At 39.8% G+C, this 24006-nt stretch overlaps 1 protein-coding gene across 1 annotated transcript in view; it reads left to right on the top strand.

Annotated features, from left to right (window-relative positions):
- The first annotated feature begins 4585 nt into the window (after positions 1–4585).
- The window catches only part of SLC30A9 (solute carrier family 30 member 9), an 84831-nt gene continuing 65410 nt past the window's right edge, over positions 4586–24006 (top strand). Inside the window, exon 1 of the mRNA XM_047857279.1 lies at positions 4586–4829. Coding sequence (XP_047713235.1) covers positions 4718–4829 — 112 coding nt within the window. The 5' untranslated portion in view covers positions 4586–4717. The remainder of the gene's footprint in view (positions 4830–24006) is intronic.

The following is a 24006-nucleotide window of genomic DNA, read 5'->3' as shown; positions in this document are numbered from 1 at the left end:
TGTTTGAGGTAAAGAAACTAGACTCTTTCATATGTAGTATGAAAGAACACATAGTGTACAACATAGAAAGTCTCAAACGGGAAATTAATCTCTGTTAGGATTCGTACTACCTTCAGGGGTGGGAGGGGAGTGACTAGAAGAGAAGCTTCTGGGAAGCGGGTAATGCTGTATGCTGATAACACAGTTTTGTTCCCTAGTTAAAATCCTTAGAGCCGTGCCCATAGGATTTGTGCTTTCTTCTGTGTATTATACTTAAATAAACAGTTAAAATTTTAAGAGCCTAACGAGAATTTCCTTTGGTGCCCCCACCTGTGGCTTTGGGGAAGAAGTTTAACTCTCTCCACCAATGCTGCCCTCCCCCAAAGTACCAAATCTACATGCTCTCAGTCCCCAGCTTATCTTTCTCAAGGATAAAGATTATCAAATATTTCAGTCTCCTCTGTCCCCAGGAGTATTTAGTAATTTGATTTTCCCAGCTAGAATACCTGTAATCCCCTGATCACTAACCTCTGAGGAAAGGAGCCAGGAGTGTATGGAGAAAGATAAGAGCTAAGAAGGTAAGAGTTAGGACCCAGGAATATGGTCAACATTGGAGAAATTTTTCTTATTCCTGGATGGAAGTGGTAAAGGGTGAACCTACTGAGTGCAAGTGGAGTACTATATGGTTATTTCACATAATAATTGTGATTAAAAAACAAGTTAATTCACAGAATAACGTAGGGGAGAAAACCTATCAGAACAACGAACCTCTGCCTCTCCCCACCGCACCCTATGGTCACACACACGTACGGATTTGGAGTTAGAGGACCAGAGTCTGATTCCATGTTCTAGCTCATCCTTGCTGAGTGATCTTGGGAAAATCACTCAACACCTCTGAAAAATGGAGAGGGGGATTAGCAGCCTGGTCAGAAACATATCAACTTCACATTTCACTTTCTCTACTTATGCAGACGTTTGCTATATATGCAAAATATGTGCAGACCCACATTGCTTCTGACCATGCTTGTACAGCAGGGAATGATACCTTTGAGTGTGGCCAGACAGTCTTCCTTTTATCCACATGTAAAACATTTTCTTTTTCAAGTGTTCAGGTGGGCAAGCTCTCTCCTCCTTCAATCCTGCAGGCCAAAAGCAACACGATGCCAACACATATATATGTTCAAAATTAAATTTGTGTTCTTAGTATGCCTCATGATAGAACCACTCACTTTATCTTCTAATGGATTATCTAAGTCAATTTTCCACATAAATGGTCAAGTTTGTTTCGAATCACTGTTTTCCCAAAGCTATAGACAAGATGAAACCAAGGAACAGTCAGCTTAATTACAGCCAATTTCTGAAAGATGTGGGAACTCCTTCAGAATTAATGGAAAACTTTGCAGGTGTTGTGTATGGTAATAATCAAATGACACTTCTTTCCTACATCTATTTCCATCCATCTGACTTAATAGTTACCAAATTTAGGCATCTATTTATATCTCAGATCCTCATGAAACTCAATTTAAAAAAAAAATGTTTATTTTTGAGAGAGTGTGAGTGAGGGAGGGGCAGAGAAAGAGGGAGACAGAGGATCTGAAGTGGGATCTGTGCTGACAGCAGAGAGCCCTATGTAGGGCTCAAACTCAAGCCATGAGATCGCGACCTGAGCTGAAGTTGTACACTCAACCGACTGAGCTACCCAGGCGCCCCAAAAATTCAGTTTATTTTTTTGAAACTTAATATGTTGATCATACATAAAAAAATATGGGGAAATGCTCTCTTGACCTGTATTTCAGAAAACAAGATATCATTCAAATCTTTTAAGTTAAAAAAAAATTTTTTTTTTAATGTTTATTTATTTTTGAGAGAGACAGAGACAGAGTGTGAACAGGGGAGGGGCAGAGAGAGGGAGACACAGAATCTGAAACAGCCCAGATCCCGATGCAGGGCTCGAACTCACAAGCCATGAGATCATGACCTCCCGAGCCAAAGTCAGACGCTTAACCGACTGAGCCACCCAGGCACCCCTAAGTTCATTTATTTTTGACAGAGACAGAGTGCGAGCATGAGCTGGGGAGGTGCAGAGAGAGAGAGAGAGGGAGACAGAATGCGAAGCAGGCTCCAGGCTGCCAGCAGAGCCTGACGCCGGGCTTGAACTCACAAACTGTGAGATCATGACCTGGGCCAAAGTCAGACGCTTAACTGACTGAGCCACCCAGGCGCCCCTGTTGTCATTCAAATCTTGAAAGACCCTACATTTTCTTCCAAAGGATAAAACCGTTTGACTTAGAAAGTAAAGTGTGGTGGTTAACAGCAAGATCTCTGCCTTAGTTTCCTCATCTATAACTTACTTAGGTGTTATGAATAAGATAATGCACACAGAGGGTGTGGCAATTACCATATGATTGATATTTTACCGCTACTAATTTTTAAAAAATAAACCCAACGTGAGGTTTGAACTCAACCCCAAGGTCATGAGTCGCATGCTGTACCAACTCAGCCAGTCAGGCATCTCTAATACCACTATTTGAAATTATATGTCTATTTAAAAAGTTTGTCTCCTCACATAGAAAAATAAACTCCACGATGTTGGATTCTTATCTGTTTACTACATATAGGCAGCTGCTGAATGTGTCTGAGGTGCAGCAGTAAGGCAACGTCTCTTGGTAGACCTTGGTACTTTGCTTTACTGCTGCAAAGTCTGCAAAGGATGGGATTTCTCAAAGAATTTAGGGTCAAGGGAAATTCTACTGAGGAACTCTAAAACTGACATTTCCTTAATTTTCAGCACTTGGGGAAATTTTGAAGACTGCCCAGCAAGACAAGTATGTTATGAAAACACATCATTGTATCTAACATCAAGGTGTAAACACCAAGACAGCTGCAGAAGTATTTTATTTTTTAAGTTTATTTACTTTGAGAGAGCGAGAGAGCGAGTGAGAGAGTACGCGGACATGCTTGAGCAGGGAGGGGCAGCCCAAGCTGTCAGCAAAGTGCCCCCCTTGATCTCACGAACTGAGTGCTCAATCTCATGAACTGAGTGGAAATCAAGAACTGGATGCCCAACCGACTGAGCCCCTCAGGGACCCCTGGGTAAGTATTTTAATCTAAGGCCATGAACACCTTATTATGTGATCCAGCATTGTGAGGGTTTAAACAAGGTAACACAGCAAGATCTGCTTCATTCTTCAAACTTATTTGGCAAGTCAAGGCTTCTGGAAGTTTATCAAAATTAATACAGTATCCACTATAAGAAACCAGGGGCTACTTTAAGAAATCCAAAGCAGGTTAGCATTATGGCAAAGATTAATGGACATTTACATACAATGACTATAAAGTTAGAGTTAAGCCTTTATGTATTTTGTATCATGGAGTTGAATTTCTGTTAAAATCTATCCACAAAGAAGAGACAAGAACTTTCTAGTAATATTGATTTTTTATAATCTTGAGGTTATGAATATTTAACCTTAATGTATTAAACTATGTTTGTCATAGAAGTTAAATTTGCTTACCATTTTGTGATAATTTATTCACTGTGACCCCACTAAGCTGGTTATACTTATCTTAATTTGCAAAAAAGGCTGTAGATTCTCTCAAAATTAGGAACTAATTTACTTCCCTTTGAAAGAGCTATTCTGTAGGAACATAGTTAAGCTACTCAGATTGATTTCAAAACAAACGACAATGCATTCCACTCTATTTGCTGTGCTGGCGGTTGTTTTACCCCCTCGGAAACAGCGATGTACAAAACCCAAGATTCCGTGATGCTTATTTTCTATTCTGAGCAAAAAACAAAACAAAACGAAACAAAAAACCTACATAGATACTTTCAAATAGTGATAAGCGTTTTGAAGAAAAGTATACAAGGCAATCGGGTAGAGACTAACCAGCCCTACTCCAGCCAGCGTCGTCAAGGAAAGCGTCTCTTGAGTTTGAGCTAAGATCTGAATGAGCATGTCAGAGGTCAACACCGTGGTGAGTATTGTTCCGATCTTTCTAGAACCAGACTGACTCCTGTTCCGATGTCCGCACATCTCCGCTTAACCCACCTCGAACACATTAAAGTCTTACTTTATTACATTACACACGGGAATCCGAGGTTCAGAGGTAAATAAGGCAAGTACCTGCCTTCATGTACTCAGGCTACACACTGGTGTGTTAGAGGAGAACGACGTACTGGGGCAGGGTTTGGAGAGTACTGAGTTCGACACGTTAGCCGCTGCTTGGGCTCATCCAAGAAGGCTCCGGAGAGAGAGGTTAAGTAGGCCACCATCCTTCCTTCCCACCGCTCTTCCCATTTCCAACAGCATGGCCCACGTTTCGAGCTCAGAAATAGAAGCAGGCAGACGCCCGAAAAGGCCCTGTTACTTCTCCCACGGTTTTCCTAGCTGTTAGGATGCAAACCACTCAGGCGATGACTTCCAACTAACGCGAAAAGGTACACACGCAGGAAATGCGAAGAGGACACCAAAACCCAGCAGCAACCCCGCCCTGCGCACGCCGTGGCGTCACGGTCTGCGGAGGCAAGGCCTCTCGATTCGTGCTCCGAGACTACGTCACTTCCGCTGCCTGCGCGCTCTGCGGCGCTAAATGTTGTTACTATTTCCGGGTCATCCAGGCCGCCTGTGGCGGCGCAGGCGTGAGTATTAGCAGGTGTCCGGTCTATGGAGTCAGTTGTTGCCGGCGGCGTCGCGGAGGCAGGAGGTGGTGTCCGAATAGGGGCCTTTGCCCCGCCAGGATGTTACCGGGCTTGGCCGCCGCCGCTGCGGCCCACAGATGTAGCTGGTCCTCCCTGTGCCGGCTCCGTCTGCGCTGCAGGGCGGCGGCCCACGGCTCCAGCGAGCGCCAGGGTGAGTGTACCGGCCCGGCCGCTGACTCCGCGGCAGGTGACCTGGAGGACCAGGCCGGTCTCGGCGCTTCGCTTCGGGCAGTTCGCCCGCTTGCCCTTCCCCAACCCCCTAACCTTCCTTCCGGGTCTCCGCCTTTGCAGTTCGGCCCGCCCAGCCCGCGGGGTTTCTGGAGAGGTCTCCCAGACCGTGGTTTCGCTTCTGGCCCTAAAACGACCCCCGCGGAAACTGGCGGGTAGCTCTCGGGCCTGGTCGCATGCATGAAGCCAACCACTTTGTACCAGATGAAACGCCACGTTTGCATCGCAGTGTCCCCGGTGACAATCTCTTTCCTTTCGGACAGTGAGAAATTGCTGACTCCCCAGAGTGCCTGGGTGTTTCGAGCTCACCAGTTCCCTTTGGGCGCTTTTGGCCAAGCAGGTTTTCTTGCCCTGCCCCTTTTCCCATATCTCCAACTTTTGTCTTAAATTTCCCGAAAGTAGGGAGGATTGTGGGGGGGAGTACTCATTATTTACGAATCATTCTTGAGTATGAGCGTATGACCGTGCCACAGTCATTGAATGTACCCAGTTTGGGACTGAAAAGCAAGAGAACTCTTCGGTTCTGTTGAACAGTCTTACTGGTGAAAACGTGTGTACTGGAACAGTAACTCAGAAAAATGTGGTTGACGCGAATTTTTATCCCTCTCCTTCAGCATTCTTTTCTAACTCAAATTTAAGTTGTCCTACAGTTTCCAAGATAGTAAGGAACTTTTCAGTTTTAGTAAGGCTTGTGTCTGTTTTTGCCATGGCTTGACATGCTGTAGCTTGATTCTCCAGAACTGATAGGAACGAAGAGGGAAAAACAGAACCATATCCACCCCGAGTCTAATTCCTCAGATTCTTGAGTATGCAGAGTATTTACAGAAACATTTCCCAAAAGTTCATGTTTGAAAAACTTTGTAGCATGTTTGTGACCTCAGACTAGAAGTTAGAACTTGTAGTCACGTCATTCAAGTTGATAAGTAATATAAAGTAATGCCTAAGCTGTGCAGATAAAATTGGAATACATCAGTGTCTTTTATTTGCAATGAATGTATAAACTGGCTCTTAAAATTTCAGAGGAGTTAATTTTAACGTCACTGTTCTTGGGGCTTTTTGGTGGTGATAGAAAAGTTGAGTTTTTCTATATTGGCAGTATAGCTGGTTCCCTAATGAACAAAATGAATCATCTGATTACACCATACTCCAAAATCCCCAAGTAAACCTTCTAGCAGAGTTGATTCTTATTGCCAAGCAATTTTGGCATTTTACACTTAAATTAGGTATATTGGCTGTTGAGTTTAGTCTAAACTGCCCTTTAAGTGTTAGTTGAAAGGATTTGAAATAGTGTAATTTGTACTCCCTATTCTCTGTAACTGTCATCATGTCCAAAATTATGTACTCTTTGTCTCATCCATCTGTGAACCACAGATAATAATACCTATTTCATCAGTCAGAATGACTTTGCAAAGTTCTTTGGAATGTTTATCACCAGGAAATTAAAATGTGTTTTCACACTTAAAAAACATGTAGTAGGTTTTAAAAATAGCCTTCTTTGTGAAAATTTAGTTCCAGAAATACCGAAACAATTTTTAAAAGGACAGCAGTTATGGTAAAATTTTAAAAAGAATTTAGAAAAAGGGTACTATTTAAGTTGGATGCATGTAAGAAGAAAAGGATATTTGAAGAACTTTTGGGGAAAAATTCCAAAAACATATTTTTCTTTGTCAAGAAAAAGTTTATGCTTCTAAATTCCTGTGTGGTAGAGGAAAAACTTACAAAGAATAAGGAGAGGAGGAAGCCTTAAGGGAAACAATTGCCTTATTTGCATACTTAGAAATGAGAAATGCCTGTACACTGAAAGCTCAGTTTCAAGGGGATAAGGAAAACATTGTAGAGCAGCACTGTCCAAAAGAAAGATAATTGAGCCATGTATGTAATCTTGAGTTATCTGATGGCCAAATGTGAAACAGTAAAAAACAGATAGTGTTAATTTTAATATATTTTAGTTCTTGGGTTTTTTTCTAATATTTATTTTTGAGAGAGAGCATGCGCTAGTGGGGGAAGGGCAGAGAGGGGAACAGAGGATCTGAAGTGGCCTCTGATAATAGAGAACCCAATGCGGGGCTCAAACCACAAACTACGAGATCATGACTTGAGCTGAAGTCGGACGCTTAGCCAACTGAGCTACTCAGGTGCCCCAGTTTTAATATATTTTATCCAGTATTTTCAAAATAATATGCAATCAAGATAAAAATTGAGATATTTTACATTATTTTTTGTACTAAATCTTTGAAGTCCAGTGTGCATTTTATGTTTAGCACATCTTAATTCAGAATAGCCACATTTCAGGTGCTCAATGGACAGTGACTACTGTATTGAACAGTGTAGTTATAAAGTTAGTATCCCTAATTTATAAAGAATTTTTACAAACCAGTGTATCTTGCAGTAAAAAAACGGGCAAAATAAATAAATGAAGAGTTCATTAAAGGAGTTCAAGTGGCCAATAAAAATGCAAAAATCTACCATACGTACCAGTAGGCATGGAAATATTAGTTTAAGGATTTGCTACTCATTGCCTGTAGCATATTGGCTAAGTTTTCCATAATGATGCCTCATACGGAGGGTACAGGAAAGCAGGAACTTTCTTACTATTCATTGGGACATACAGTTGAACAGTGTTTTGGAGGTCAGTTATTCTTTATATAAAAAGAATACAAAGGGGTTACCTGAGTGGCTCAGTTGTTTAAGCATCCGAAAGGTCTTAGGTCATGATCTCATGGTTTATGAGTTCTAGCTCCACATCAGGCTCTCTAGTGTCAGCACAGAGTCCACTTCAGATCCTCTGTCTCCCTCTCTCTCTGCCTTTCCCCTGCTCATGCTCTCTCTCAAAAATAAACACTAAAAAAGAAAGAAAAAAAAAAAAAAGAACTAGGGGCACCTGTGTGGCTCAGTCCAGTAAGTGTCCAACTTCAACCTAGGTCATGATCTCGCACTTCCTGAGTTCGAGCCCCTCGTTGGGCTCTGTGCTGACAGCTTGGAGCCTGGAGCCTACTTCAGATTCTGTGTCTCCCTCTCTGCCCCTCCCCTGCTCACACTCTGTCTCTCTCAAAAATAAATGAACATTAAAGAACAAAAAGAACTTTAGAGGTGCTTGGGTGGCTCAGTTGGTTGAGGTCATGATCTTAGGCTTCGTGAGATCCAGCCCCATGTCTTGGGATTCTCTCTCTCCCTCTCTCTGCCCCTCCTCTGCTTGTGCTCTCAAAATAAACATTTTAAAAAAACAAAAACTTTAAAAGTTCATACTTTCTGACCCAATGATTCTATTTAAAATGATTTAAAGAAATAAGCAGAGAGGTATTACAGTGTGTGCACAGGTTCATTATTCATTATAATAAATTGGTAACATTTTTAGTTATGGAGAGTTGGAAACTGAAATATATTATGGTGCCTTTATTATGCACTGGTGATGTATACAACATTAAAAAAAATCAATTTAGAACAATATTTAGTGACATGAGAAAATGCTATTGTACTATTAGGTAAAACTAGAAAAAATGTACAGTAAGAATATATGCCGCTCCTGTCAGTGGGGACAGGAGAGTGGCAGAGACAAGTAGAATCTCAGGCAGGCCCTGTGCTCCTCACTGGGCTCCATATGGGGCTCCATCTCACAAACCATGAGATCGTGGCCTGAGCTGAAATCAAGAGTTGAACGCTCAACCAACTGAACCACCGGGCACCCCAAACATAATCCTTTTAAAAAATAAAAATGTGACTTAGTTTCTGTAGTTAATATTTCCTTTTTTAAAAAAGCTCCTCTGACTTTGCATGGGGCACTTATTTTTTCATATATTTATGCCTCACCTCATTTGACAAAAATTTGAGATGGGAGGATGCTCCTTTAAGTACTGCATATCAAATTAACAGATACGTGCTTTTGCTTAAATCTGAGGTTTAACAGAAGTGTAGTTTTAAATAAAAAATTAAATTTTTGTATTTTATTCCTGTCTCTAATCTGGTAGTATTTATTACCCTAAGGAAAATAGAGTGGAAGTTTTCACTTTTGTTGTGCCTCCTCCCCCCACCCCACTTTGAGTAAGTTATAGGAAGATTGCCAGCTATAAAAGACCATTTTGGCAGGCTGACAGCATAGTTCTGTATAGTTCAAATTTATGATAGGATGTGTTAACTGAAAGATGATGCTAATCATACTGTGTGCCTCATAGGTTTTTGTGAGTTGAGGTTCAGTTCAGCAAAGGGTGCCAGGCATTGTAGTTAGTGCTGAACAAGACAGACCTTCATTGGGCAGACACTAAGAATGAGAAAACATGTCTAAGTGCTGCAAAAGATGATGGGCTAAAAAGTAGCTAGCAGAGGCCATTTCATTTAGATCTGCTAAGGAGGTGGTGACTGAGTCAAGGCAGGAAAAATGAAAATGAACTAGCCACGTGAAGATCTAGGGTGAAGAGCAGTCCAGGTAGAGCAAATAGGGAACCCTAAAGACCATATAGTAGCGTTCAGGAGCAGAGAAGAAAACTGCTGTGGCTTGGGGAAGTGGGGATAGAGTATGAAATGAAGTTTGAGAAGCATCAGTGCCTTTTAGGCCATAGGTTTTAAAAAAGGGCAATATTTACAAAATATCAGTCAGACTACTGTGTGGAGAATGGATTGAAAAGGGGAGAGTAAGGACATCATTTGGGAACTATGATAGTTATCTAGGCAGGCAAGGCTGTGGCTAGGCCATGGTGGTTAGCAGTGGAGATGGAGAGAAATAGATGACTTTGAGGTATGTTTTGGAATATAAATTAGAAAATATGATGATGAAGGGAAAGCATTTAAGACAATGGCGCTTGGTAAACCCTAAATATATTAGATACTGTTTTTACTTTTCTAAGCATATGTTAACAAGAATTAAGGGCAGTAGAGATGTATACCAATAGGCAGTGTAGGAAGTTGCCAGCATCTCATATTTACTTAAAAAAACAATATTCTTCCCTGTTGCTTACTGTGTTCTGGGGAGAAATCACATCCGTTATCGTTCTCTAGGCTGAGCTACCTGATCTAGGTCACACTTTTGCTTGCTAGATGATTTGTCACAAAAGGTTTTCCTGTGTTTTTGGCTAGCTGAAAGCGTAAGAGTAAACTAGATAGTGTCAGTATTAGTAGTAATAATATTAGAAGTAATTTGGCAATGAATGTATTTCTTAGTTTTTTAAATTTTCGGCATTTTTTTGGAAAATACAGAAAATTATAACTTATCAAGTAAAAACTATACATAATCTAGATATTTCACCAGTGACATTTTTTTTTTCTTAAGTAGGCTCTATACTCAGTGTGGGGCTTGAACTCAAAACCACAAGATCAAGGGTCACATACTTTACTGACTGAGCCAGTCAGGTGCCCCCACAGGTCACTTTTGTTGTTGTTGTTGTTGTTGTTCAAGTTTTTATTTATATTCTAGTTAGTTAACATATAGTGTAATACTGGTTTTAGGAGTAGAATTTAGTGATCCATCACTTACATATGACATCCAGTGCTCATCACAACAAGTGCCCTCTTTAATATCCGTCACCCATCTAGCCCATCCCCTCACCCACTTTCCCTCTAGCAACCTTCACTTCGTTCTCTATAGTTAAAAGTCTCGTGTGATTTGCCTTGCTTTTTTTTTCTCCTTCCCCTATGTTCATCTGTTTTGTTTCTTAAATTCCACATGTGAGTGAAATCATGTGGTATTTGTCTTTCTCTGATTAACTTGTTTTCCTTAGCATAATATACCATAGCTCCATCCACATCATTGCAAATGGTAAGATTTCATTCTTTTTGATGGCTGAGTAATATTCCATTGTATATGTATATACCACATCTTCCTTATCCACTCATCAGTTGGTGGACATTTGGGCTCTTTGCATAATTTGGCTATTGCTGATAATGCTGCTATAAACCCTGTGGTGCACATGTCCCTTCAAATGAGTATTTTTGTATCCTTTGAGTAAATTCCTAGTAGTGCAATTGCTGGGTTGTAGGATAGTTCTATTTTTAACTTTTTGAGGAATCTCCACACTGCTTTCCAGAGTCACTGCATGAGTTTGCATTCCCATCAACAGTATAAGAGGGTCCCCTTTTTCCACATCCTTGCCAACATCTGTTGTTTCCTGTGTTGTTAACCATAGCTATTCCGGCAGGTGTAAGGTGATATCTCATTATAGTTTTGATTTGTATTTCCCTGATGATGAGTAATGTTGTGAGCATCTCTTCATGTGTCTATTAACCATCTGTATGTCTTCTTTGGAAGAATTTCTATTCATGTCTTCTGCTCATTTCTTCACTGGATTATTTTTTGAGTGTTAAGTTTGGTAAGTTCTTTATAGATTTTGGATACTAACCATTTATCCAATATGTCATTTGCAAATATCTTCTCCCATTCCATAGTTTGCCTTTTAGTTTTATTGATTGTGTCCTTCAGTGTGCAGAAGCTTTTTATCTTGATGAAGTTCCAAAAGTTCATTTTTGCTTTTATTTCCCTTGCCTCCAGAGACGTGTCTAGTAAGAAGTTGCTCCAGCCAGTGTTAGAGAGGTTGCTGCCTGTTTTCTCCCATGGCATTTTGATGTTTTCCTGTCATCCATTTTGAATTTATTTTTGTGTATGGTGTAAGAAAGTGGTCCAGTTTCATTCTTCTGTCTGTCGCTGTCCAGTTTTCCCAACACCATTTGAAGAGACTGTCTTTTTTTCCATTGGAAATTCATTCTTTTCTGCATTGTCGCAGATGAGTTGATCGTACAGTTATGGGTCCATATCTGGGTTTTTTATTCCATTTCATTGATGTACGTGTCTGCTTTTGTGCCAGTGCCATAGTGTCTTGATGACTACAACTTTGTGATATAGCTTGAAGTCTGGAATGGTGATACTTCCTGCTTTGCTTTTCTTTTTCAGTATTGCTTTGGCTTATTTGGGGTCTTTCTTGGTTCCATATAAATTTTTGGGTTTTTTGTTCTAGCTCTTTGAAAAATACTGGTGGCATTTTGATAGGAATAGCATTAGATGTGTAGATTGCTTTGGGTAATATAGACATTTTAACAATATTTGTTCTTCCAATCCATGAACATGGAATGTTTTTCCATATCTTTGTGTCCTCTCCAATTTCTTTCATAAGTGTTCTGTAGTTTTCAGAGTATAGATCTTTCACCTCTTTGGTTAGGGTGATTCCTAGGTTATCTTATGGTTTTTGGTGTAACTGTAAATGGGATTGATTCCTTGAGTTCTTTTTCTGCTGCTTCATTATTGGTGTAAAGAAATGCAACGGATTTCTGTACATTGATTTTGTATCCTGTGACTTTGCTGAATTTGACTATCAGTTCTAGCAATGTTTTGGTGGAGTCTTTTGGGTTTTCTACATAGAATATCATATCATCTGTGAATTGTGAACATTTGACTTCTTCCTTGCTGATTTGGATGCCTTTTATTTCTTTTTCTTGTCTGATTGCTGAGGCTAGGACTTCTAGTACTGTATTATGTTAAATAACGGTGAGAGTGGACATCCCTGTCTTTTCCTGACTGTAGAGGAAAAGCTCTCAGGTTTTCTCCATTGAGGATGATATTAGCCGTGGGTCTTTCAGATACCGCCTTTGTGATTTTCAGGTATGGTCTCTTTATCCCTACTTTGTTAAGGGTTTTTACCAAAAATTGATGTTGCCTTTTATCAAATGCCTTTTCTGCATCTGTGGAGAGTCTCATGGTTCTTATCCGTTTTTTTATTAATGTGCTGTATCACGTCGATTTGTGAATATTGAACCACGCTTGCAGGCCAGGAATATATCCCATTTGATTGTGATGATTGTGGAGAATAATTCTTTTAATGTGCTGTTGGATTTGATTTGCTAGTAGCTTTTTTAGAATTTTGGATCCATGTTCATCAGGGACATTGGCCTGTAATTCTCCTTTATAGTAGTTTGATTTTGGAATCAAGGTATTGCTGGCTTCATAGAATGAGTTTGGAAGTTTTGCTACTACTTCTATTTTTGGACCAGTTTGAGAAGAATAGGTATTAACTCTTCTTTAAATATTAGGTAGGATTCCTGGGGCATCTGGGTGGTTCAGTTGGTTAAGTCCAGTTTCGACTGGTTGGTCCAGTTTCGACTCAGGTCATGATCTCGTGGTTCATGAGTTCAGGCCACGCATTGGGCTCTGTGCTGACACCTTAAGAGCCTGGAGCTTGTTCCAGATTCTATGTCTCCCTCACTCTCTCTGCCCCTCCCCTGCTCATGCTCTGTCTCTCTCTCTCTCTCTCTCTCAAAAATAAATAAACATTAAAAAAAAATGTTTGCTAGGGTTCCCCAAGGATGCCATCTGACCCTTGACTTTTGTTTGTTGAAAGATTTTTAATTACTGATTCAGTTTCTTTGTTAGTTATGGGTCTGTTCAGATTTTCAGTTTTGGCCGTTTATGTTTCTAGGAATTTATCCATTTCTTCACCATTGCCCAATTTGTTGGCATATAATTTTTCATATTATTCTCTTTTTAAAAATTAATTTTCATTTAAATTTAAAGTATTCCACATACAGTGTAGTATATTGGTTTCAAGATTGGAACCCAGTGATTCATCACTTCCATATAACACCGTATACTCATCCCAATAAGTGCCCTCCTTTAATGACCATCATCCATTCAGCCCATTCCCCCATCCACCTCCCCCCCCTTCAGTGACCCTCAGTTTGTTTCTGTATTGAAGAGTCTCTTATGGTTTGTCTCCCTCTCTTTTTATCCTTCCCATCTCCTGTGTTTATCATTTTGTTTCTTAAATTCCACATATGAATGAAATCATGACATTTTTTTCTCTGACTTATTTTGTTTAGCAATGCTCTCTAGTTCCATCCATGTTGTTGCAAATGGCAAGATTTCATTCTTTTTGATCACCAAGTAATATTCCATTCATCTTTTTTATCCATTCATCAGTTGATGGACATTTGGACTCTTTCCATAATTTGGCTATTGTTGATATGCTGCTATTAACATTGGGGTGTGTGTGTGCTCTTCAAATCAACATTTTTGTATCCTTTGGATAAATACCTAGTAGTGCAATTGCTGGGTCATAGGGTAGGTCTATTTTTAATTTTTTCAGGGTAGTTCTATTTTTAATTTTTTCAGACAGAAAGAAATAAAAGGCATACAAATTTGGCAAGGAAGAAGTCAAGCTTTCACTTTGCATAGATGACATGATACTCTACGTGGAAAACCCAAATGATCCACCAAAAAACTGCTAGAACTGATCTGTGAATTTAGCAGAGTCACAGGATATAAAATCAGCATACAGAAATCAGTTGCATTTTTTAATTAAAAGCTTTTAATTAAAATTTTTTAACGTATAATCATTTTTGATAGAGACAGAGTGTGAGTGGGACAGGGGCAGAGAGAAAGGGAGACACAGAATCTGAAGCAGGCTCCAGGCTCTGGGCTGTCAGCACAGAGCCTGACATGGTGCCTGAACCACTGGACTGTGAGATCATGACCTGAGCCAAAGTCAGACACTCAACCAACTGAGCCACCCAGGCACCCCTCAGTTGAATTTCTATACACCAATAATGAAGTAGTAGAAGGAGAAATCAGGGAATTGTTCCCATTTACAGTTACCATTTATGGTATATAAATGGTATATAAACCATTTATCTTAAGGTTTATACCAAAAACCATAAGATACCTAGGAATCAACCTAACCAAAGAGATAAACGATCTGTATGCTGAAAACTATAGAAAGCTTATGTAAGAAATTGAAGAAGACACAAAGAAGTGGAAAAACATTCCATGTTCGTGGGTTGAGAGAAAAAATATTGTTAAAGTGTCTATACTACCTAAAGCAGTCTACACATTCTGTGCAATCCCTATCAAAATAACACCAGCATTCTTCACAGAGCTAGAACAAGCAACCCTAAAATTTGTACAGAACCACAAAATACCCCAAATAGCCAAAACAATCCTGAAAAAGAAAAGCGAAGCTGAAAGCATCACAATTCCAGACTTCAAGCTGTATTACAAAGCTGTAATCATCAAGACAGTATGGTACTGGCACAAGAACAGACACATAGATCAGTGGAACAGAATAGAGAACCCAGAAATGGACTCTCAGATGTACGGCCAACTAATCTTTGACAAAGCAAGAAAGAGTATCCAATTGAAAAAAGACTGTCTCTTCACGAAATGGTACTGGGAAAACTGGACAGTGACATGCAGAAGAATGAAACTGGACCACTTTTTTAAAAAATTATTTTTAATGTTTATTTATTTTGGGGGGAGGGAGGAGGGGCAGAGAGAGAGAGAGAGAGAGGGAGACACAGAATCTGAAGCAGGCTTCAGGCCCTGAGCTGTCAGCACAGAGTCCAATGTGGGACTCAAAATCGTGAACTGTGAGATCATGACCTGAACTGAAGTCAGACAACTAACTGAGCCACCCAGACACCCCAAAACTGGACCACTTTCTTACACCATACACCAAAATAAATTCAAAATGGATGAAACACCTAAATGTGAGAGAGGAAAACATTAAAATCCCACAGGAGAAACAGGCAGCAACTTCTTTGATTTTGGCCACAGCACCTTCTTACTAGACATGTCTCTGAAAGCAAAGGAACCCAAAGCAAAAATGAACTTTTGGGACCTCATCAAGATAAAAGTCTTCTGCATAGTGAAGGAAACAATCAACAAAACTAAAAGGCAAACTATGGAATGGGAGAAGATATTTTCAAATGACATATTGGATAAAGGGTTAGTATCCAAAATCTATAAAGAACTTATGAAACTCAACACCCAAAAAACAAATAATCTGGTGAAGGAATGAGCAGAAGACACGAATAGACATTCTTGCAAAGAAGACATCCAGATGACTAATAGACACGAAAAGATGCTCAACATCGTTCATCATTAGAGAAATACAAATCAAAACCACAGTGAGTTACCACCTCACACCTGTCAGAATGGTTAAAATTAACAACACAGGAAACAACAGATGTTGGTGAAGATGTGGAGAAAGGGGAACACTTTTGCACTGTTGGTGGGAATGCATACTGGTGCAGTGACTCTGGAAAACAGTATCAAGGTTCCTCAAAAAATTGAAAATAATATTCTCTTTTAATTGTATTTCTGTGATATGGTTGTAATCTCTCCTCTTTCATTCGTGATTTTATTTGGGTCCTTCCTCTTTTCTTTTTGGTAAATCTGGCTCAGGGTATACCAGTTTTACTCATTCTTTCAAAAACCAGCTTCTAGTTTCATTGATCTGCTCTACTGGGTTTTTTGTTTGTTTCTGTATCATTTATTTCTGCACTAATCTTTATTATTTCTCTTCTGCTGGCTTTAGGCTTTATTTGTTGTTCCTTTTCTAGCTCTGACAGGTGAAGGTTAGGTTGTATATTTGAGACTTTTCTTGCTTCTTGAGGTAGACCTGTATTACTGAATGCTTCCTTCTTAGGACTGATTTTTCTGCATCCCAAATGTTTTGGACTGCTGTGTTTTCATTTTCATTTGCTTCCAGATATATTTTAATTTCTTTAATTTCCTGGTTAACCCATTCATTTTTTAGTAGGATGATCTTAACCTCCGTGTATTTGTGGTCTTTTCCAATTTTTTTTTTTTTTTATTGTGATTGACTTCAAGTTTCATAGCATTGTGGTCCGAAAACATGCCTGGTATGATCTCAGTTTTTATACTTGTTGAAGCCTGATTTGTGACGCAGTATGTGATCTACTCTGGAGAATGTCTCATGTGCACTGGAAAAGAATGTGCATTCTGCTGCTTTAGGATGCAGTGGTCTGAATATATCTGTTAAGTCCATCTGGTCCGGTGTGTCATTCAGAGCCTTTGTTTCCTTGTTGAGTTTCTGCTTAGATGATCTGTCCATTGTTGTAAGTAGTGTGTTTAAGTCTCTACTATTATTGTGTTGTTATCAATGAGTTTCTTTATGTTTGTCATTAATTGATTTATGTATTTGGTTACTCCCAAATACATATTATTGGGGGCATAAATATTTTCAGTTGTTAGAACTTCTTGTTGGATGGATCTCTTTATTATCATATAGTGCCTTTTTACATCTCTTGTTACAGTCTTTGGTTTAAAATCTAGTTTGTCTGATATAAAAGTATGGCTACTCCAGCTTTCTTTTGACATCCATTAGCATAATAAATGGTTTTCCATTCCTTCACTTTCCAGCTGGAGGTGTCTTTAGGTCTAAAATAAGTCTCTTGTAGGCAGCATATAGATAGGTCTTTTTTTTTTTTTTAATCCATTCTGATACCCTGTGTCTTTTGATTGGAGCAGTTAGCCCATTTACATTCAGAGTGATTATTGATATGAATTTAGAACATCAGGAGATTTTCTGGAGATTTTCTCTGCTCCTTTCTAGTCTTTGTTGCTTTTGATCTGTCCTTCCCACTCAAAGAGTCCCCTTACTAGTTCCTGCAGGACTGGTTTAGTGGTCACGAACTCCTTTAGTTTTTGTTGAGAAACTCTTTATCTCTCCTATTCTGAATGATAGCCTTGCTGGATAAGGTGTTCTTGGCTGCATATTGAACATATCATGCCACTCCTTTCTGGTCTGCCAAGTTTCTGTGGGGAGATCTGCTACTAACCTTATTTGTCTTATAGGTTGGGGATATCTTTTCCCTTGCTGCTTTCAGGATTCTTTCCTTATCTTTGTATTTTGTAAATTTTATTATGATAATATCTTGGTGTTGGCCTGCTTTTGTTGATTTTGATGGGAGTTCTCTGTGCCTCTTGGATTTGGTTGTCTGTTTCCTTTCCCAGATTAGGGAAGTTTTTAGCTATTATTTGCTGAAATAAACCTGCCCCTTTTTCCTTCTTATTCTGGAACTCCTATGATATGAATGCTACGCTTTATGGAGCCGCTGTGTTCCCTACATCTACATTTGTGATCCAATATTTTTCTTTCCCTCTTCTTTTCAGCTTCATTATTCTCCATCATTTTATCTTCTATATTACTTACTTATTCCTTTGCTTCTTTCATCTTTGTCATTACATCCAGTTTTTGCATCTCAGTTATAGCATTTTTGAATTCAGCCTGACTAGCTTTTAGGTCTTTTATCTCTGTGGTAAGGGACTTCCTGGTGTCTTCTATGCTTTTCTCATGCCCAGCTAGTGTCCATATGATTGTTGTTTTAAATTCTGGTTCAGTCATATTACTTATATGTGTTTTGATTAAATCCCTGTCTGTGATCTCTTGTTCTTTCTTTCAGGATGAATTCCTCCGTCTTGGCATTTTGTGTAGGGCTCTGTCTTCTGTGTGTTATAAAAGCCTGTTATGTTTCCTGCTCTTAGAGTATTGGCTATATTAAGAAGTCATACTGTCTAGGGCCTGCCGCTTCAGGAATTGTTTCTGGTATATGCTTTGTGTACTCGACTGTTGTGTTTTGGCTGTTTCTTCCCCTAGGTCAGTCCTCTGCAGAGTTTCTCTGTGCTGCAGTGGGGAGTGTTTTGACCTTGTCCACTGTGTGGCAAGTTTTAACTCAGTATGTTTTGGTCGGCTAATTGTTAAAAGAGGCTGGATCCTATTTTTCCTAGAACTGAAGCTTTGTAGCACTCTATGATCAGTAGATTTGTTGCGTGTGGGTGGTGAGAGGTTGTGCTGGTCTTCTGGGGGAGTGGCCCACTGCTGCTCTCTCAGGCACACTTGCCCTCATTCAGAAGCACCTGCAGAGCACAGAGGGAAGGGCTTGGTGAAAGTGGCTCAAGCTTCCACTCTGGGTGCTTTGCTGCTCACTGAAGTCCTTCTGTGCTGATGGGCGAGGAAAACATGGCATCAGCCGGCTCTCTAGTCCCCAGAGAGGAGAGTTCATGCCTTCCGCTGTTCAGGAAACCCTCACAGAAGAGCGAACGTTCTCCCCTCATGTGTCCCAGGCTTCCCTCAGATCTCTGCCTTCACCCTGTCTGTGTCTGGGCTCTCTGCCCACCCGGTGCAGTGCTCCTATTTTTTATATCAGGTGCGCTGGCTGGGTTTCAAAACTCCAAATTTTAGGGACCCAACCGGGCATGGACCTACACTGATCCTCTGGGGAAGGGTCTCACTGTGCTGTGGCTGGTGCCAGTTTGTCCCAGCAGGGCAGTTGCATGAAAGCTCAGAGGCTTGGAGTTTATGGTAAAGTGCAGCAGAAAGCCAGTGTCCAGCGTAGCTGCCCTGAGCAGCTGCCTCTGCTCCTAGGCTAATGAACAGGGCAGCTCAGGGCATCTGTTGGCTTTTTTGTCCCTGGAGAGCCAGTGCCACCTCTCCCAAATGCACTGCAAGAAGGGGTGCGGTGTCTCTCAGTGCAACCCAAGGGATCCTCAGAGCACACTATCTGCACCCATGTCTGTTCTCCTTCTGCACAGGAGCACCTCTGTGACTCCCAGGCCCTACCCCAGCAACAGCGTGGACTTCTAAACCTTCAGACTTTGAGCTCCGCTGCTTGTAAAAACTTGAGATTATCAGCCCCTGTCATTTTCCCTGTCAGTGGTTTTGGGGACGTGTTGTTCTTGTGCAATGCTTTGCACCCTGCTTGCTGTCCCTTGCATGTACATGCGCTTGCTATCTCTCTCTCTCTCTCTCTCTCTCTCTCTCTCTCTTTCTCTCTCTCTCTCCCTCCCTCCCTCTCTCTCCCCCCCCACCCCCCCATCTCTTTCTCTCCTTTCTTCCCTCTCCCTAATCAGGGCTCCCTCCCCTCCTCAGCACAGCTGATTCTTTTCTCCCCCAAATCCCATCCCTTCATCTCCTACCTTCCACAATTTGGCTTCTTTTCTCCCTCTAGTTGCAGTTTGTTCTTAGTTCTCAGATTTCCTGGGTGTTCACAATGACTTAGTATTTATCTACTGGTATTCGAGGGACAAGGCAAGCATAAGGTCCTGCTACTATACTACTATGCCATCTTAACTCCTCCCCAACTAATCACATTTTTATTTTTGTTTATTATTTTTTTTAAAGTAGGCTTCATGCCCAGCGTGGATCCCAATACAGGGCTTGGACTCAAAACCCTGAGATCAAAACCTGAGTTGCTATTAAGAGTCAGACACTTAACTGACTGAGCCACCCAGGTGCCCCCTACTAGTCACATTTTTTTTTTTAAGTTTATTTATTTTGAGAGAGTGAGCGAGAGCAGGATAAGGGCAGAGAGAGAGGGAGAGAGAGAATTCCAAGCAGGCTTTGCACTGTCAGCTTGGAGCCTGACACGGGGCTTGAACTTGAGAACTGTGAGGTCGTGACCTGAGCCGAAATCAAGAGTGGGACGCTTAACTGACTGAGCCACCCCGGTACCCCCAGTCACATTTTTTAATAGTTGAAATCCTATGTTATTTTGTCTTTTGCTTTTTTATGTAATATTCTCAATATTTTTCCACATTAATAGTTTTTAATGTATACACAATGAAAATATAGGGATATCATAATTTAATTTTTATTTTTTTATTAGGAAACATTTAAGTTTCCAGTTTCTGCCATGATAAATATTACCATGAAGAACATTTTCACAGTCTGCATTATTGTGTATTTTATGGGCCCAGAAAGCTTCTGCTGTTGTGTATTTTAAGTTCACACTAACCTCTTTAGAATAAAGTGTAACAATTTTTTTACTATCTTTCTGCCTCTTAGAATTAATTAATGAATTCAATAATTTATTAAAAAGTGGGTGTGTTTATTTTTATTTTTTATGTTTATTTATTTTTGAGAAAGACAGAGGTTAGTGGGAGAGGGGCAGAGAGAGAGGGACACATAGAATCCGAAGCAGCTTTCAGGCTCTGAGTTGTCAGCATAGAGCCCGACATGGGGCTTGAACTCACAAACCGTGATATCATGACCTGAGCCGAAGTCGGACACTTACCTGACTGAGCCACCCAGGTGCCCCTATGTATTTTTAAATGGTTGTGTTGCTATTGCTGTGTGTTAGATAATATTTCTTTTCCTGAATCAAATGTGGTCCTGTATATTTTTTAGAGTATAAAATGTTAAAGGTGGTAATGTATTCTGCAAATTTTGTGCAACTTTTGATCTTGTGTTAATGCCAAATGTGTACTTTTAATGTTGCTGATACCTGAAATTCTTCTAAAGTTAAAAATTAAGGATTTTTCAAGAACAGCTAGCAAGGAAGCTATTAAAGATTATTACTAGAATAGTTTCAGAAGGATGCAGGAATCAATTTGAAGAGACCCCTACTGGTCAGAAATGGGACATAGTTAAAATAGTTTAACTATTAATCAGAGTGACTGAAATGGATTGAAATATATCAAATAACTCTTAATCTATGAAATAATAATATATACGCAGATTAATGTGTCACTACTTCAGGATGGTAGGTAGTGAACTCTTTATTATGAGAACTGGTAAATAAGGAGAGAATTAAGCATTTAGCCTGATTTTCCTATGTGAAGTACATTGGTGAATAACCAAATAAGTGAACAGGATTTTCTTTTTGTAGAAGTGTTCTAACAATTGAAGAATTGATACATTTGAATATCTTCATTTGTAACCACCTAATGGATAAATGGTTATGGGCATTGAACAACAGCAGACACTACACAAATAGTCGACCAAATTTTATATGGCTCCTGATGAAAGAACTCATCACTGCATAATAAGTGGTAGCATCCTAACAAAAAGAATCAGAATTTAGATAAAGCCTTTACATCCTTTGATTTGTAGAACATATAGAAGAACAGGTTAAAGAACACCATGAGAATTAAGTCTGCAAAATTCAGACTGGAAAACTACCAGGACAGAAATTTAGGACAAAACTTGGTTTCTTCACCTTAAAAATTGCTCTTAGGGATGCCTGGGTGGCTCAGTCAGGTGTGTGGCCGCCTCTTGATTTTGGCTCAGGTTATGATCTCACAGTTCGTGAGATGGAACCCTGAGTAGGGCTTCATGATGATGGTGCAGAGCCTGCTTGGGATTCTCTCCCTCCCGCTCTCTCTGCCCCTCTGCCGCTTGGGCTCACGTTCTCTCTCTGTCTGTCAAAATAAATAAACTTTAAGAAACACATAAAGTTAAAAAAAAAAGACATCTTGTAGCTTAAAAGAGGCTTGAAAGACATCTGCATCAACCATAGTATGTGGATCTTATTAGGATCTGTTCACACACACAAAAGTTGTAAAACTTTTAACAGTTGGAAATTGAAGATATTTGATGATATCCTCAATTGTTTATTATTTTTTTGTAACGGTGGTTTATCTGTGTTTTTAAAAAGCTCTTGTCTCAGAATACATACAGAAATACTTATGAATGAAATTATTTTGTCTGAGATTTTCATCAAATTAACATGGAGGTGAAGAGATATTGGTGCAGGTAGAGATAAGACAAGGTTGACTGAGTTGATAATTGCTGAAGGTGGACAATGAATATGTGGACATTTATTGTACTTTTTTTTTTTCTACCTTTGCATGTGTTTGAAATTTTCTTTAATGTTTGAAAAACTAAGGAGAACCTTGAAAAACATCTAGGACCAGTCATGGAAACATTGTCAGCTTCTGAGGAAGGATTTTTAGACTGTGGCATATTCCCTTTTTAAACATTTTAGTACAGTCTCTACAAAAGCATTTGATCACTGGGTGAAAAAAAAAAAAGTATTTGTGGCATATTGTCTTTGTTAGGTAATAATCACAAAAGATACTTTGAATCAGACCGTGAAGTCAGAATACCAGTAACCAGTGCTTTCCTGGAGGGTGTTTCTTAGGAGCATTTGCTTTAGCCCTTGCTTCACTAATTTTGCTAGTAGGCTACATATTTTATTTTAAATTATTTTTAAATTTTATTTCTTTAAAAAAATTTTTACTTTTTTAAATGTATTCTTTAAAAAATATTTTATTTATTTTTTTTAACGTTTGCTTATTTTTGAGACAGAGAGAGAGCATGAATGGGGGAGGGGCAGAGAGAGAGGGAGACACAGAATCGGAAGCAGGCTCCAGGCTCTGAGCCATCAGCCCAGAGCCCGACTCGGGGCTCGAACTCACGGACCGCGAGATCGTGACCTGAGCTGAAGTTGGACGCTTAGCCAACTGAGCCACCCAGGCGCCCCTAAAAAAATATTTTAAGTTTATTTATTTTGAGAGTGTGTGAGGGGGAGGGGCAAAGAGAGGGGGAGAGAGAGAATCCCAAGCAGGCTCCACACTGCCAGCGCAGAGCCTGATGCGGGGTTTGATGCCACAAACTGTGAGATCATGACTGGGGCCAAAAGAGACTGACCTTAACTGACTGAGCCATCTAGGTGCCCCTGATTTTTATTTTAGAGAGTGAGAGCACAAGACAGGGGAGAGGGGCAGAGAATCTTACACAGGCTCCATGCGTGGAGTCTGATGTGGGGCTCAATGCCACGACCCTGGGATCATGACCTGAGCTGAAATCAAGAGTCAGAACCAACTGAGCCATCCAAGCTCCCTGCTAGTAGGCTACATATTTTAATGTGCAAGAAGATACATTGTTATATTTGCTTTACTCAGCCTTTAAGAAATACCAAATGACCAAAATCATACTGGGCCTTTAACAGTTCTTTACCAAATAAATGAACAATTAAGTTGACATCAGGAAATTTTTCAAAAAAAAAAAAAAAAAAAATTCCAAGCCTGAAACTTGGGTGGATACTTATGCTGCTTTATGTTTCTCATGCTTTTCAGATTATCTTGAACATTCACAAAATTTATGTTCCTGATCAATTTTCTGAGCCATAAAGAAAATGTTTATTCTTCCTGATTTCAGAAGGTATACATCTGTACATGCACATACATGAATTACCATTTTTGGAAAACATTATTAAACAATTAGAAAAGTTTCAGTACTTGGAATGTCTGGCTGGCTCAGTTGGTAGAATGTGTGACTCTTGATTTCATGGTTATGAGTTCAAGCCCCACATTGGGGCTTTAAAAAAAAAAAAAGAGGAAAGTTTCAACCCTTAAAAGCTTAACTCTCCACTAGAGAAACTTGACTATCTCTAATGATATAACTTCATTATTTCATCTGATGCTTTAGAAGAGATGTAAATTATTCACAAGAGTTTCAAGGTCTGAGTACTCATAGTAAAAAAGAGAAAGAGGGTCACATGAGAGTAGAGACAGACATATTTAGTTTTCTACCACTTCAGTGCAAGTGTGGAATATATTTTTCTTCTGTATTTCAGCCTCCAAAGCCCACAGTCACCCAGAT

This window comes from Prionailurus viverrinus, chromosome B1 (genome assembly GCF_022837055.1).
Source record: "Prionailurus viverrinus isolate Anna chromosome B1, UM_Priviv_1.0, whole genome shotgun sequence".
Classification (NCBI taxonomy): Eukaryota; Metazoa; Chordata; class Mammalia; order Carnivora; family Felidae; genus Prionailurus; species Prionailurus viverrinus.
Note: the sequence above shows the minus strand (reverse complement) of the source record. Positions and strands in the feature narration are given on the sequence as shown.